The 17,380-nt window shown below is 46.3% G+C and overlaps 1 protein-coding gene across 1 annotated transcript; it reads left to right on the forward strand.

The window, feature by feature from the left end:
- Positions 1-356: 356 nt before the first annotated feature.
- Positions 357-15,151, forward strand: LOC119401356 (rho GTPase-activating protein 20). The gene is made up of 4 exons (XM_037668081.2): positions 357-561; positions 5,913-6,116; positions 8,021-8,180; positions 12,876-15,151. Exons 2-4 carry the CDS (start codon positions 5,925-5,927, stop codon positions 13,601-13,603), a joined length of 1,080 nt encoding a protein of 359 aa, XP_037524009.1. The 5' UTR covers positions 357-561; positions 5,913-5,924; the 3' UTR covers positions 13,604-15,151.
- Positions 15,152-17,380: the final 2,229 nt, after the last annotated feature.

A 17,380-nucleotide genomic window follows, 5' to 3' on the forward strand; every position in this document is an offset into this window, starting at 1 on the left:
TTTTCACCAATAGCCTTTAGATATTCCTTTGGTTTGCAATTTCCGCTGTGTTACGGCATCGTTTGAGCAAAAGTAAATGTTTCATGTCATACACATTTCATTTAGTCATCTTCAGAGGTCCCCAGTCGTCCATGCCCACTTTCCGCATGCAGCAGCTAACCACATTTGACACGCGCTTTCATTCTTTACTTTTTGTTAAAAATTGAGTACACATATTTGACCATGTATTAAACCAATGTTTTGCGGGCCATGCATGATCGCAGACCGCGGGAACGGCAATGCGCCTAGAGCTCTTTCCGGCACTGCAGCAACTGCAGCGCACGCCAGCGCACGCTTTATCGGTTGGCAACTTCGTGTCACGTGACAAGCTTATGGCTGCTTTCGGCGCTCGTTGCTTCGTTGTTGGCGTCGTCAGTGTCTTTTGAAAAGTGTCATTCCGCCTTCTAAAGTCTTTGTGCAGCGGCATTGACCGCTCAACCAGTTGCATGAGCGTACTGCCTCATCGGTCACTGCGCGCGACGGTCAGCATGCCTGGAGACTGTCAGCCAGGTTGAGTTGCAGGTGAGCTAGGCTGCTACGTGACCTGTTGTTGGAATCAAACGCACATGCTGGTTCGCTGAAAGCATTGTTCGTGTTCTGAAGGATCACTTTTGCCTTGACGGAGTTGGCAGATGGCTAGAGGGACCGAATGTAGCCGCGCGAAACTAGCACGGTGTCCATTTCGCGCGGTTGCGTTAGGTGGATACACGGCTGGGTAACTAGGTCTCCTTCAAACGGTGACCCATAGTCACTTTTGCGCATTTGAAAACTTCATGTCTCTCGGATGATATCGCAACCGCGCCTTGACAAAGTAGACGGATAATCGCGTTAGGCGCTTACGCAAAAAGTAACGGCTGATCGAATGCGCTGTTGACAGACAGGCAGCGAACTGGTGACCCTGCGACAACAATTGCGCGTTCACACATTCTGTTGTCTCCTGGGAGCTTGTCGTTGATGCAGATAAGAAATATCGGTGCGTTGATACTAAATTGTGTGACGTCATTTCGTCTTAGGGGGTATTGCAGAGCACTTTATTAGAAGCAATACCAAATATCCGATTAATAGTGTGTTTCTGCAATCAGTCTACACGGTGATTGCCTAGTTAATAGTGAGAGTACAGCGATATTTGGTATATCGCGGTACTCGCATGACTAGCCAGGGTCGCTACTGTTTGGTGACAGATAAGATGTGCGCTCCCCTGTCACGCATGATAAACCATTCTCACGCGAACAAGCCTCGTGTTCACGCATCTTCAGCTGCTGACGCGCAAGTTACATTTTGTCCAAAAGCGGATCGTAACAGGTGTGTTTTCTACTGCGCATTATGAGATCCGCGATTATGAAAGCTATTATGAGGTCGCAACAACAGCAGATTTTTGGTGGCGTAGTTGTCTGCTACCTCCATTGTCCGTAACCGCTATCGCGCGCAATGGGAGAAAAAAAAAAAAAAAAAAAAAACCCAGGATCGAGCGAGATTTGAACCTATGCCCTCTGCGTGGCAGTCGAGCCACGCCGGTGCTTCAAACTCCTTCGCGAAGAATCACGTTAACAGATGTAATATAGCGTGGTAGAAGAGTAAAATAACAACCAGACAACACACAATGCAAATTGCGTAACGAGTGGGTCATTTAAAGCTTCCAACACATCACAAAGGGCTCAGCCACAATTCTTCATCATCAGCCTTAGCATCAACAAAGTGCACATAATGCCTTACAGATTTGTAGCCGGTACCTTGCTTTCTCCTCATAATGACGAATAATGGCATAGTGGGTATTTCCCTACTTTGCAAAAATTATGATGGTTTGTGGCGTAGTGGGTACCTTGCAAGTGTACTTGTAGTAGTTGCCCCAAGAGAGTTTACAACGGGCCCTAGAAAGGCTGTTCTTCCAGCTTTCGCTGTGACTGTGCTGCGTGTTTCACGCAGGCCTGGTGTTCTTGTGAGTAATGGATTCGTATGGGGACTTATAATAATCGAAAACAGCTCATCTAATACCGCAGAAATATCTCGGCAATGCTATTTATAATGATTCGTTGCTTTAAGATGTAAAATTTCGCACGTGAGTAATGTTTCCCTGTGATATACAGATTACATATCGTAGCAATAGTTATGTGATCCCTATATAGTTAGTGGATTATACTTTTGTTGACAGTGTGACTCTTGTACTTGGAACCATCCTAAACCTGTTACATGGGACTGTGCATCTGTTCAATGGTGTGCATTGGATTCAGGGTGCTATTGGACCATTTGATGTTACACACATTTGTTTATAAGAGCAACACACAAAATGTAAAGCTCGCTTTTTTTGTATTATTGTGTGCATGATCATTTTGGTGAGACCATTCCAAGTGGCACAAGAGCTCATGCAATTATTATGCGACCTCGAAATTTTACTTGACATGGTTTGCAAATTTATTGGTCTATTTATCGGGTTGTGTTAATTAAACGGCGTATTGGTACGACTAGGGCGCACGTTTGAAGCCATATATTATTTCTTTACCTTATTGTGTTACTGGCTGCCAAAGTGCTGGCATTGAAACGTGGATGCATGTTGAGATTGGCAGTATCTGTTCAGGAATACTTGATTATTTATTGGTAAAAAATGCACTGCATTGTTTTCGAGTAGCAAGAAAACGAACCGATCAAGTGTCAAAACTGCCCAAACAATATAAATCATGTTGAAATCCATGATGTGATTTTAATGCATGGACATCAAGGTTTCGATAAGAAGTTTAAGAAGGTAAAGTGTGGCAGCTTTGTAGTCTTTGTAATGAACCTTTTCCTTCCAAAGAAATACAGGTAAGTTTAAAAAAAGTAGAGTTGTGAAGCATAGTAAAACGGAGCATCAAAGCGAGGATACAAGTGAGACAAGTGCTCACAAGCATTTCTGCATCTTCATTTTTAGTATTCTTTTTTTTTTACAATGCCATACCAAATAGCCCACCTATCCATCCTTATAAGTTATATTGTGAAGCATGTTGTGAAGTTATGTCTGTGTCTTCATTTCTTGACTGCAAAATGTGCAAAGCTAACGAATCACAAGGCCATTCCTAGCTGGGTTTTATGCAGTTATACTAATCCACTGCGGTAGCCTAGTAACCATGACGATATATTGCTTAGCTCAAGGTTTAGGGTTTGATCCTAGCAACCCAGTCCACATATTGATGAGGTCGAATCCAAGGATTTTTTTATTTAGATGTATGTTGAAGAATACTGGCCTGTCAAAATGAAGGCAGAGTGCCTTTCGGCAGTGCACCTTATAACCATATTGTGGTTGTGGCACAAGAAATCACATTTGTTGAATTTGCTGTTCAGTGTATTCTATAACTTTCATATGTGTGAATATTTTCACTTATATGGCATGATTTAGCCATAGTTTTCAGCAGATGCCTGTGTATGTAGCAACGGCTGCACTCTTTCCTTGTGCCTCCAAACTGGTCTAGCGTTGCTTGCTCTAGTTCACGTACATGAAAGCGCAACTCCATATTTTTCGCGCCTGACTACCTGTCATGGATTCACGCGTGAGCAGTGGAGCGGGCTGGGAAATGCCGAGTAGTTTCTCATGTTCAGATTTATGGTAGTCAGATGCTGCGGATGTAATCTAGAATGCTCTCAAAGCCTGGCAACAAGCATGGTGTTGTTGAGTTTGGGCAAAACAATAAATATTGTGATTGTTGTTTCTTATGGCATCCTTGTCATTTGTGGAAAGTATGGAAAAGAGCAGTAAAACATTTCCAGCTCTGTTTGCCTTGTCCAACGTGTGCATGAAACTCTGGGCAGCAAGGGTAGTAAGTTGGTTTCAAACAAAAGGGAAAAGCGATGGATTTTCAACTAAGGATGTTCTCTGCACATATTCTTTAGTTGAAAGTGTAGCGTTTGTCTCCTTTTTTTGTAACCATTGTCGGCCCTTATGCTAGTGAACTTGAATTTAAACTCTTGGCATGGTAGATGGGGTGCGGAATCACTATCTGTGAACGGTCATTTGCAAAGCTAGTCATCATGTGGTACGCTCTTCGTGATTTCTGGGAGCCACCTGGGAAACCTGGTTCTTTTTTTTCTTTGAACTTGTTCTGTGCTTTTGACATTATTTTGTTTTGTCTTGGCCACACTGCCTGTGACTTGGCAGCTTATAATGTCCTGTGATGCTTGTTTTAGGCTGGTAATATTTACCAATGCCTTTTCATGCTTCTCACGCTTTGACAGTGGTCAAAGGAATAGTCCACTCACATTATCGACGGGATCAGCTGGCTGTGAGCAGATGATAAGACTATAGTTGTATACTGCTTAAAGGGGCCCTGCCACACTTTTCCAAGTAATCATTGAATGGCTTCATTAAAAGAGCTTATTGCCTCATGAATCGACTGCCGCATGAATTTTTAGAATCTGCAAGTACGAGTAGAGTTGCAGGGATTTATCGCAAGCTTTAACCACTTTCTCTCCTTTTGTGCCAGCGAGCGCGCTGAAAGCTAGGTGGGGGGGGGGGGGGGGATGACAAAGGGACAAGAAGATGCGTCTGTTTGTCAGCGCGTGTCATGACCTTCAGCAATTTCCTTTTTTTTCTTCAAACGCACAGCTTACTTTCAGTGGGTGGGCATGTGGCGCAATCTCGTGGTGGCCGCGCTAACTATGCAGCTCATGATGCTCAAATCAGCCAATGGCTGTGGACTTTGCGTTTATGGCATCATATGTCGAAAGAAGAGCAAACGATTTCTACCCAGCTTTGATAATTCATTGTAAATTCCAGGCCGCGTGCTGCGCATGTTAGCTCACACGTTCTCAAGAGCCTCGACTATAGGCAGCGTTTTCTGACCACGCTGAAAAAGCGTTGCAGGGCCCCTTTAAGAAAGCAGATGAGGCCTTGCCTAAGGCAAATATTAAGTCGACGTTGATTGTTGAGATAGCGGTCCAGAAACCTCGCAGTGCTACTTTCGTGCCAAGGAAGCGCTTATTTTGAAATAAAATCACGTTTTAGTGGTCCGCATCGCGTTAGCGCACTTCAAATCACTCGCCTGAAAGCGGTCATTCGCGCGTCACTGTTGCCGTGCCCAACATTGCCCGCCTTTACTGCGCGGCGGCGTGCACCATTCGGGCATCCGGCAACATCACATGCATGCGGCATTGTGTCGAACTTTCTGTCCAAGCGACTTTCACGAGCGGCAAAACACACGCGGCAGTATGCGATACCGAAACTGCCACTGAGATGCGACCGCGTCTCAGCAGCAGGGCGCAGCTGGGCGCAGCTGGGCGTAGCGCAGTTCGGCGGAAACGGAACCTTTGAAGCATGCGTGCCGTTCCTCATGGTAACGCTAAAGAGGTTCTTTTTGCAATGAATCAAACAGAAACAAACAAGCAGCATTTTATTACGTCTTTTGATGCACAAAAGGTTCTTTTTTTATTGCAGCTAGTTTGATTACGAGTGATTAATTGTAGTCGGACTCTCTCACGTCATCGGGATCATTTCCAAAATGCCCCGCTCGTGGCGCTCATCGTGTGATACATTTAGCTTAATTTCTCGGTAAGTAGGGCACTGCTGTTGGTAATATTGCCGTTTTAGACGTCATACATTGAGATTTCACTCCGACATAAATTGTTATTCGCCTTTAGTGTCCCTTTAAATGACCGAAGCATGGCAGCCGATTGCCTCCGCGACCAAAGAAATACTCCTGCTCAAGTACTAGGTGATGTTCTCTGATGGTGGGGTCACGGACCGCTTCGCTTGTGACGTCACTCTGGAGCGCACGCTCGTTGGTGCAGGCTTCTGTGCATAGGCTTTTGAGGTGTAAACGACACTGCCTTTAAAGTTGCACCCAACTGTACTATAGTTGAACATTGCTACAAAATACTGGCCCTGATTTAGGCACGCGCCTGTTGTGCAGGTTACTGCAGGCATGTCCACGTGGGCGCGCCGTGTCCATCGGGGTGCCACCAGCCTGAGCCAGGCGGTGACCTCATGCGGTGGTGGTCAGGCTCCGTCTTCACGCCTGGAACGAGTCAAATTTGGAGTGCCCCTGGAGCAGCTCTGCAAGGACAGCAGTGACTTGCCCGCACCGCTGCTCGTGCTCATGCTGCGCCTCAACAAGGTGCCGTGCTCACTCTTTACAGCATAGCTATACGTGGCATACCTCGCTGATTTTCTTATGTTGCTGTCCGCATGTTAGAACCCCTTGTGCCCTTTAGTGAGCAGTGGAAGAACTAACTCTAACACATTACAGTCAAACCCCATTATAATGAACTCTCGCCTGACACAGAAATGCTTTGTTACACCCGAAAACTTGTTATAAGCGTATATTCTTGACATTGCCTCTATGGCAACGCTATTCTTAGTTTACTTTGTAAATGGAGAAGAGCGCTGTAGACAAGTTCCCTGGTCGAAAAATTGACTCCAACGACATTTCTTGATTCTATTATAGGTGGTTTCGCCAGTTCTTGCCGTTCTCTGGCAACATCGTGTGCACACCGGAAACGCACCCTAGAAAACTTCCTGTTTACCGTGTTTTAGCGTGGCTTTAGCCTGCGTTGCTGGCTGCGGCTGCTTGTGTTTCGATGTTTTCTGTGGATAATATTATTTCGATGAAGTGCTCGCTACTTGGGCACTGCTGTGTGGTGCTAGGATGCAGTCTGCGATCCGGAGCTAATTTTTATCGCAAGTCTAAACGTTTTGTTGCCCGCCAGATGAAGACAGATAGGGCGATCAGGTGAGAAAACTGGATTCGCACAAAGAGTGCGTAGATTTGTTCTGCCCACTTCATCAAAGGCAAGTAATGCTGAACGCATACTTTAATGGCGCAGAGGCAATGCTCAGACGTTAGTTGAAGGTCCCCAATTACAAGGAACACGTCGGACGTCGACGTCTTCCACCCATGACAGATAACTGCGCTAATGCCTGAAGTAAATACCAAAACGTGAAAGCTGGCTAACGCCGAAAATCCATCGTAAAGGTGTTTCTTGTAGTTAGAGCCTCATCAGTGATGTGTACCATTTGAAGCAACACTTGGGACTCCAAAGCAGCTGCGCTCAACATGAATCGCCGCACAGTGTACGTCACGGTGCCCACGTTTTTTTGCTAATGGCAGTGAAGCCATTGCATTTGCTTTTTATGGGAGTGACGCCTGCGAGTGGGTGCGCACCAGTGCAGGCAAATGACTCATTGCCTGTCGTGTTGCCACCAATGGACATCGTCACACTCTGGCGGGAACTGTAGATGCAGGAGGGTTAACTTGTAAGTTATAGATTCATGAATAGCGTGAGTAAACCATAGTAGTTTGCGTGACTCAGCCGCACCTGATGTCATCACATGATGACACTTTGGGTTGGAATCGATTCCGATCGGCACCAATCTCTATTATAAATGCCGGGTGTGACACAGGCGCAGCAATAAGCAATGCCCGCGGCTGTGACAGGAGGCAGTTGCTCCAGTCAAAAAGTTGAATTGCACAGCTTCCCTGTCCAGCGAATTGCAACTCTTTTCCTTGCCACTGCAGTTTCTGCTTGTACCTCTCCTGTGCGATGTTGTCAAGCCTCTTCATGTGCTCGCTAGACATCGCTCTAAACACATCTGAAGGAATGCGCCAGAAATAATGGAGCAACAAACTCAAACACACAAGGCAAACACCGCCGGGGCCGTTGAAAAAGTATTACCGAAAGTGCCGAACCGGAAGGCTTCTTGGGCAGACTGTTTGTCGCATGCCAGTCTGTTTACAGACAGCGAAACCATCTGTACGCAAATTTCAGAGACAAGGGACGAAAGAACACGACACACACAAGTGCTAACTTCCAAATGAATTTTTATTGTTGAGACACATATTTATAATGATAACCACGCGCCTGTCTGACAATTTCTTATTCATCATGGGTCTGTCATGTGTCACGTGTCTGGTAGTTTCTCATCACTTCAGGCAGCATTTCTGTGACTGATATGTATGTGTCCTCTGCACCGTGGGACCTAATGTTGAAGTGAATTGAATTTGAACATTTGCACGTGCAGGAGGCTCCCCGCAAGAAAGATGTCTTCCGGGCACCGGGACACCAGGGTAATGCACGCAAGCTTGCACAGTTCCTGCACCAGGGCCGACTGGTGAACCTGGACAACTTCTCTGTACACACCATGGCATCAGTATTGAAGCGCTTTCTGCGTAAACTTCCTGGTGTGTGCCCTGTTCGCATTATCTTTCAAAGCCTGACATCGTCAGACATCATCGGACGTGGTTGTAACACAGTTGAGCAGAGTAATTCTGGCAGTTGACCGCATGGAAGTGCTGTTTTTATTGTAAGCTTCCTTTAATGCCTGGCTGATTCACATTTTTTGCTTTTGTGTCGGTTCTGAGATTCATTCCTGTGCTGTGCTATACTGAAACACTGAGATTCAACATTTTTTTTTTGCATCAGCTTGATGACCTCATAAGACACGTTCTTTCAGGCCTCCTTTCTCGGGAGGTGCATCTTTCCTCAACACTTCAGTTTTCATGCTGCTGCATGTTGTCAGCCTGGTCATGAAGGCCTGTTGGTGGTACAAGTAGTGGAAGGCTTCTAACGGTTATGGCTTTTTAACGAAGGTTTCTAACAGTAGCTGGTCACATAATTTCTGTAGCAGAAAATATGTACATGTTTCCTTGCATGGGCGATCTATTTGAAAATGAGCGTTCAAAAGTGGTAGCTGTGGGTCTCGGAATGCTATCCACATGAAAGGCTGTATCCTCTGTAAATAATTTTCGAGAATTTGTGCTTTCACATTTGTGTGATGTACCATCAAGTGCGGCACGTCAATGGAACCGTGGCCATAAGTGACGTACACTGAAGAATCTAATGAATGCTGTGAGAAAGTAGTCATTGGCCCAAATGGCCATCGGGCTGTTGCACCCAGATCTCATCATGGGTGTCATTCAGAAATGCCACTATATATTCCTTTTTGCAATCTTCAGCCGAACATGTATGGACAAGGATGTAACGAAGGCAAGACACTCAAGTGCTTGTGGGTGTCTTAATTTCTTCACATCTTTGTCTATAAATTATGTGTTAAACAGTAAAAAATATGTTGTGCAAATACAGCCGAAAATGAGCAACCACTGAAGATGTTTTTGTTTTTCTGCTTGATCTATGGACACCATGTGTTTAGTAAATTTTGTAGTGAAAAATCTACTGTAAGATGTATAAACTAATGCTGTTGCTGTACTAACTGGTGGAGGCTTCCAAAAATCGTTGGCATTCAGTGGATGCTAGTTTCCGACACCGTGATATCACGCATAAGTGTGCAAGCGAGATATGGGTGGAGATATGGAGATATGGGTGCTTCAAATTTATGTTGCATTTTATGATTTCAAAATAAAAACAAATATCATGAACTAAGTTTGTTAATTGTGAGGTGTAACTGGTTGCTTTTGGATGTGAATTTATTGACAGACATATTCCGCCATTTTCTCTGAGGAAATAATTTATTTCTTTCGCCAAGAATTGCCGATAGTAGGCTATCTCAGATATTTTGGAAATATGGCTGGCCAGCAACAGCATCATTATTCACACCACTATCGATAGTATTGTCACGTGGTCATGACGGTGAAGAATGCTGCAGCAAGAGTGGGAAATATGGAGCTCTTCATTTGTGTGAACTTGTGCCCCGAAAATCAAAACTCAAAATGCAAGCGATACGCGCTGTGCACTTATAGCGGCGAGAACAGCTATCGGCCGTCGAGTAATCTGATCATCGGTTGAATGCGTCGTCTTTTATACATCAGTCATCGAACCTTCCAGCGTCATCGCTGTTGCTCGCGCAAGCTCTCGAATAAACTTGACTATTCGCATCCGGCGTGTAATCTTAGCAGAATGATCTCAAACAATTGTGAAGCTTCTCAAACATTACGGCACGGTTTGCGTCAAGCACTGCTAACAGTCTTTATGGGTGAAACCCGAATACATCAAAACAAACTAATAAACATGCGTGGCAATAATATCGCTAGTAATACTAACCACGATACTACCGATCGCGCTATCGATAGTCAATTTACCGATAGTTCTGCATCACTGTTGTACAGTCATGGTCAACATATGAAGCTCCACTTGATTTGCAGTCAGGGCTGTAAAGTCCACTTTTTTGCACCCAAAGGAAAATAAGAAAGTACAGAGGGTAGGTTATTTGAGAAGAGTTATAGTACTTAGTGATTGAATAGCGAGTGATGCTTCTAATAAAATTGTTGTAGGTATCCTACATGATGGCAGTGCAAGCTTAGTGAAAGCGAAATCAGAAAAGGCACACTCGACACAACACAGCACTAACCTTCAAAAACTGCTTTCTTGTTCTTTGATCCTGCTGCTACATGTACTCTAAATAATCTGTGCATAGCTCTGTAACATAAAGAAATACAGTAAACCACGTTCGTACATATCTTAGAGACGTGACGAAACAACATCATGGACTGCTTACGGGCATACTTTTTCTACGTTGCAACACCAAAAGCATTTTACTGCAAATGCATGTACAGTAGAATCTCGATGATACGATCACGGCTAATACGAATTTCGGGATGATACGAATTTTTCTGTGGTCCCGGCCAAGGCCCATTAATTTACAACGTGCTTGAGTACGGTTGTTACGAACTGATTTTTGACCCGCGTCGTTTGATACGAATAAACGCCGCCCCACCCAACGCAACGTTGGCCCCACCGACGGCCGCGGAAGATAGCAGCGTGCACTTACGGCGCTGGAATGCGTGCGGCGCCGCCGGTTTAGCACGTTGCCAGCGCCGCCGGCGAGCAGCGCGCGACAGCCTCCAAAATCTGCGCGTATCGGAGGCCGGAGTGTGCCTTTTGCTTTCTCTTGAAGATTACAGATGGCGCTGGCCACGTTTTTTTTTTTTTTTTCTTGGTGCGGAGGCAGGCCGGCAGGCGGAGACGCCGGAGAGGTAGAGGCACGGCCCGCGGAAGCTTCTTTCTTCTATGCGTGCCGTCGGACGGAGTGGTTGTCGTTGCTGTGCTCGAGCCCGCGTTCTTGCTTTGTTGTGATTGTGCCTTTTTTGCCGAGTGGCAGCAAGCTATGTCTCGCAAGCGGAAAGCCCTCTCCTTTAAGGAGAAACTGGACATTCTTCGAAAGGTCGATGAGGATCCCAAAAGAAAACGGACGGAGTTGGCTAAGGAGCTAGGCCTCGCAACGTCGACATTAAGCACAATTGTTGGACAGCGGGACTCAATAATGAAGATTGTGCTTTCATTCAACGTCAACGCGAGGCAAGCGAAGACAGCCCAACACGTGAAGCTTGAAGAAGCTCTTCTGACCTGGTTTAAGGAGGTTACTGCAGCTGGTGTGAACATCAATGGCAAAGTGTTGCGTGAGAAAGCCGACGAGATCGCACTTGCTCTGCGCATCGACGGATTTCAGGCCTCAGGTGGGTGGCTGCACCGTTTCAAGACGAGACACGGTCTCGTTTACAAAAGCGTCTGTGGGGAAGCGAAGAAGGCTGACGAGACCGTTGTTAGCGACTGGCTCGCGAAGCTGCAGTCACTCATCTCTGGGTATGAGCCTCGTGATGTTTTTAACGCAGACGAGGCTGGCCTGTTTTTTAACCTTCAGCCTGAGAAGAGCCTTTGCTTAAAAGGCGAAGCGTGCCAAGGAGGCAAGAAAAGCAAAGAGCGAATAACGGTGCTTTTGTGCTGTAACGCCGACGGGTCGGAGAAACTTAAGCTGACGGTAATTGGCAAATCCCAAAAGCCTCGGTGTTTCAAGCGCGAGAGCCATTTGCCGTGCGTCTATCGCGCAAACAAAAAGGCGTGGATGACGGCGGCCCTGTTCGAAGAATTTCTGTCGCTCCTTGACAGAAGGATGGCCTGCAAGAATCGGAAGATTGTTTTGATTCTTGACCAGTGCGCCGCCCACCCGAGGCAAGTAACGCTTCAAAACGTCAAACTGATCTTTTTGCCCGCGAACACGACGATGCACCTGCAACCGCTTGACGCTGGAATAATAAAAAACCTCAAGCATCATTTCAAGGGCCTTCTTGTGCGCCGCCTACTTGCCAATATTGACAGAAAACACGAAGGCGACCTGCGGATAAGCCTCCTGGACGCCATCCATTTTATCGCTATGGCTTGGGATCGAGTAACGCCGACTACCATAGCAAACTGCTTTGCGAAATGCGGCTTCTTCAGGAGTTCCGAAGAGGTGCCCTCAGAGCAGGAAGAGCCAATTGAGGGTTGGGAACTGCTTGATGCTGGGTGTACAGCTGAAGACTTCTGCACGGCGGATGACAACCTCGCCACTTGTGGTGCGCGCACGGTGGAGGATATTGTTGAGGAGGCCACATGCGAGGTTGCCGATTCCAGCGATGATGGCGACAACATAGACGAGGGCGATGGTGAAGGACTACCACCGGCGGCTGAAACGCTGCACGCGCTCGACGTCCTGAGGCGTGCTATGGCCGCTGATGAAATCAGCGACGACACGTGCACGCGTTTTTACGGATTTCAAAGAAGTCTGCTGAGTGACTTCGCGAAAAAAAAGAAGCAGAAAGACATTAGAGATTTTTTCTGCAAGAAATAAATGTTTTTTTATGTGTTCCTAAAAATGAGTTTGCCTCTGACTGTTAATTTAGCTAGTTTTACATGTGTTTCGGTGATACGAATTTCGGCTAATACGAATATTTTTCGTGACCCCGCGGGATTCGTATCATCGAGATTCTACTTACTTGAGTTCTTTATTTGACCATGGTAGGTGTAGTAATCGTTGCTTGAGTAGTGATTATGGGAATTATTATTTGCTTTGGTGTACTATGCAGCATGGCTTACAAGGACAGATGTGATGAGTTCGGCAAGTGTCGTTTGCGAGCCCAAGATCGTGCTGCATTTTTTCTTGGCAGGTGGTGTGTTTGGTGCTGAGCTAGAAGCCCAACTGTTGGTGGCACTAGACCAACCAGGCGGCCTCGAGGAGCGACGCGAGCGGGTGCAGAATCTTCTCGCGCAGCTGCCACTGCCCGCACAGCGGCTGCTGGTGCTGCTCTTTGGCACGTTCCGCCTGGTCGCCTCTGACCTGAGCCGCACGGGCATGACGGCTGAGGCACTGGGCGTCAGCGTGGCGCCTTCCTTTTTCCGCACCTGCACGGGCAAAGTGGCGCGCATGGAGGACGTGGCCCGATTCCGAGCCGCCAGCCGAGCCACGCGCTTCCTCATTGACAACTTCGGTGTGAGCAACCTGTTTGGCCGGCACAACTACGAGTACTATGCGCGGCTGACCGGCCGCGTGCTCCGCGTCGAGGAGGACTGGATCTTCGCCTTCCGCTACCCGCCTGACTCGCTGGTGCCTCGCAAGACGTCGCTCGAGGCTGAGCGTTCCTGGCTGCAGGCCGAGGCGCAGCGCTGGGGCCTGCACCAGTCAGCGCCTGCGCTGGCGGAGCTGCACGTCGACGAGGCGACTGCGTCGTCGTCGTGCCCCTTGGAGCGCCAGCAGGCGCAGAGGTTGCGCACCCGCTCCGAGTGGTTCCTAGGCGGCAAGGAGAACGACGGTCCACCGGTCGTGTCCGAGCAGGACTGTACGGAACTGGATGTGCGCACATTTCACGTCACGCTCACCTACCAGCCACGGATCTGACAAGGGCCTTCACCCCGCCACCTGGACGAAGCGGGACCTTCTGGCTGTGATGACATCGTCCCTTCTACCGTTGGTGGCATTGCGAGCAGCTCTGGCAGTTGCTGTCCCGCAGGCGCGAGTCTTCCTAGTGCTTCCCCTGTGTGATTGCCAGTGCTGCTTGCCTCTCCACTGCTTCTGTGGATGAACTGCCCTGGACTTGGTGATTGAGGCCGTTGCAGTATTTTTTAAAACTGAGCTCATCTTTACTTAAACTTGTAAAAGTGCACTAGAGACGGGATAAAAGATGCATGGACATTTTACAACGATCTATATTTCTTCCTTGTCTTCAGCGCACTTTTTGATGTTTATATGTGAACTAACAACTTGCCCAAATCGACCCACTGTTCAGCTTGAGGCACATAGACTCCATTCGAGGGCATCTTTGTTCACAGGTGTTGCGAACTCCTTTGACTGATGTTAGCTCAAGGGGTTGCGAGGTTTGTTCTGCGAACGTGTTTAGCATTTGCTGTTGTGAAGGTTGGAGTACTTTATCTTCCGAGTTATTTCCTTTTCAGCCATTGCGATTTGTCCCCTCAGCGGAAAGTGATCATGGAGGATGTGAAACTCTGGGGGAAGGTGACCTCACATGGCCAACTTTTGTAAGCCATCCTCCCTGTTGCCATTTTGGTCTCACTGGCATATTGCTAGTTATTATATTATGGCTTCAGGTGTTGGCTTAGATACTGTTACATGAAGATCTGTCCTGTTCTTTCCTTCCTGCAGTTGGGATTGATTCAGGTGGACCAAGAAGTGGGTGGTAGTGGAGGTAGTAATTGGCGGTATTAATAGTTGCTTAAGATGAAAACAGTGTAAAGAAGTGACAGTGTCGAAGAGAGATGCCCCATCTTTGCACTGCTTTCACCCTAACGTGCTCATACCTACCAACCGGCCCACATACTAAACACAATTTCACAAGTGAGCTTGCCTTTGTTAGGACCACGTTGGCTCTATTTCAGGGTGTTAGTTTTCTCACTTTCATTGCATCGTATGAAGTGCATATTCCAAAGATACAACTCTGGTCTTTTTAGTACTTTGCGTTTTGTACCTTGTAGTGCCCGTGTCACAGTTCGTTCTCAGGCAAAACGACGAAAGGTTGTTTGCACATTTTTTCCCCCTTTCCTTATTGTCGCTGCGTCTGCCAAAGTTGACATGTGCGTCACAGCCAGTAGCCGTACGCCTCATCTCATCTTGGTGGTGGTGGTGGTTGTGTTGTGCTGGAAAAAAAAAACTGCGTTTGTGGCAGACTTGACTGTTGCAACCTCGGTTGTGAAAAAGATGTACATTAATTTATTTCCCCAACGTTGTTCATTTTCCACCGTCGATGTTCAATTATTGTGCAGAACCCTCGTATGTTCACTTAGCAGGTATGTTTTACAACTCCCCATGTCTTTTTGCATTTGTCGGCATTTAGTTTGCATGCACATTGAAACATGCACAGCCATTTTTTGAATGATATCTTGAGGATGCAACGCCTTCTTTTGCATCCTTAATAAAGTTTATACTCAAAAAGTTGTGTCATAATTTGTGTTGTAAGTTTGTGGGTATCCTTCAAAGCAAAGTTGATGAATTCCAGTGTCCCCTGTGCACCTAACATGTTTTGGCTGTGGTGTTGCCACTGATATGGCAACCGGATGAATAGACATCAAAATCAACCAGTTTAATTGATTGCTGTTCAAAAATGACATTGCCTACCACATCTGCCATAAATGCTGCAGTGTTTTAGTTGCTGTGGCGTTTTGTTGTATATCGTATGCATTCAATTTATCACTGTCGAGAGGGCATACTGATGAGTGCAAAGCACTCTTACAATTTGGCTTGCAGTTTAGAATTAGCGATCAGCGTTAATGTAAGCTTCTCCACCTTGAAGTGTCTTTTTAAGTTTAGGTTGGTAAGTCATTTGCTTCTCATATAAATTGCTTCTTAATCTAGAGGGCACAAGAAGCCAGAAGCAAACATCAACAAGAAGGAAGCCATAATTATATTTTTATAAAACATGTGAAATTGTATGCTTTACTTCCTTGGTTTTGATTGTGTGAAAAAATATGTACAGACGGGTCCACTGTTAAAGGGAACACTTGCGTGCCGGCCATGTTTGGATTTCACTCTCTTGCAAAAACTTAGTGGCTTAGATTTGCATAAAACACTAGTGGTTGACTGTTCTGCCTCTTTTTGAAAGACTCGTGCAGTGCAAGAGCAATGTTTCCCTGTCCACTTGCTGTTAGAGGGCCAGCAAAATGAAAGGTGCTCATTAGAGTGTTCCCTTTAACAGTGGACCGTACTGTACATTTAAATTTAAGTTTTGGGAAGATCCATGAGTGATTACTGCTTTCATGACGTCCTAAATATCGATCCAAAGAAACCAAAAAGCACTTTCATGAACTCGAATGTATGCCAGTACAGGACAACTGCTATGGGGTCACTTCCTTTTTGATGCATGTGTGCCATGGAGGAAGGCTACATTATGTGTGCTATTGTCATGCAGTACTAACTGCTGGGCTGACATACCCGTCCACAACGAAACCTTTGGATGCCGTAAGCCATAGCTGTTTCATTGTACTGCCATATTCTCATTATATTGGCATACTCGCGAGTCTTACCTGCTACTGTGATTGGTGGCGCTGTTGTGAGGCCAGCTAGCTGCTGCTTCTTAGATGGTCACTTATGGCTTTCCTTCATTCAAGTGGTGAATTTCTATTTTAAAGTACTCATCGGTCTTAGGCCTGCCGCTATAATGAATGAACTCTTTGCATAAAACTGCAACAACTGAAAATTCTTCCGGCAGCAAATTCAGCTCTGTTGCAGACTGCTTCTAGCATGCCTACTCTGAGCCAGTATCGAAGCCAGTAACTTAAAGCTGCATTCAATCAGCAACTCCTGTAAACGTGTAAATTTGTGCATATATTTTCAGGCTACCAAGTTACCTTATGGCAATTTCATTAATGCGTAATTTGTGGAAGCCTCGTGGTGCATAAAGGCAGTTCACTATTCACGGAAATGTACCCACAAGCAGAGAGAGGAGACTCGGGGAGGTGGGAGGGGAGCATACATAGAAAATATAAATACAATATACTAAAAAAAATTCGGCAGGTCCCACGTAACGCGGGAATCGATGTTATGCGAAGCATGCACGGGATGGTGACTGTGGCGTAATTTTCCCCTTTGAGCGAAACGTTACGGAATGACGCTAGAGAAATGTGGAAGTGGTATATGCAGGCTCATATGTTGAAGAGTCGCATATGTATTATATGACCAGTTATTTACAGTTGTGTAACGATGCCAACAGCAACATGGGTGTTACCAACACCAGATGCGGTAAGCTGATATGTAGTGCTTATATTCTTCAATACTGGATAGTGCGAATAAGAACAGAACAAAGAAGGAACACAGATGCACAGGACAGGCTTTACTCGCAACTAAGCTTCATTCAGGAAAGTTTTCCTAGATATATGGTACGTAGCCGAGTGGCACGCGCAGGCGCACTGCACGTACGTTAGTCGCAGTTGCAGTTGTTATGCTTACACTTGTCTGTTATGGCCGAGAACGCACGCACGTTTCACGAATCCGTGTGCATGTGTGGAAGGGGTACTTGACAGTTCTTGAACAAGGTCATCATGACTGTGATCAGTGAGCACCAGCAGCTGGACCGGACTTGTTAATCAGATCCGTTCGTGATCGCGGTTACGAGGGTTCTAAGTGTAGTAAAGTGCGAGGTATAGTACGGCTGGTGGAAATCCTGGA

The sequence above is a fragment of the Rhipicephalus sanguineus genome, chromosome 8, assembly GCF_013339695.2.
Source record: "Rhipicephalus sanguineus isolate Rsan-2018 chromosome 8, BIME_Rsan_1.4, whole genome shotgun sequence".
NCBI classification, from domain to species: Eukaryota; Metazoa; Arthropoda; class Arachnida; order Ixodida; family Ixodidae; genus Rhipicephalus; species Rhipicephalus sanguineus.

Coding starts and splice junctions, on each gene's coding strand:
- LOC119401356 (XM_037668081.2), top strand. CDS start 5,925: ATGTCCACGTGGGCGCGCCGTGTCCATCGGGGTGCCACCAGCCTGAGC. Junction 6,117..8,020: donor TCATGCTGCGCCTCAACAAG/GTGCCGTGCTCA, acceptor TTGCACGTGCAG/GAGGCTCCCCGCAAGAAAGA. Junction 8,181..12,875: donor CTTTCTGCGTAAACTTCCTG/GTGTGTGCCCTG, acceptor TTTTCTTGGCAG/GTGGTGTGTTTGGTGCTGAG.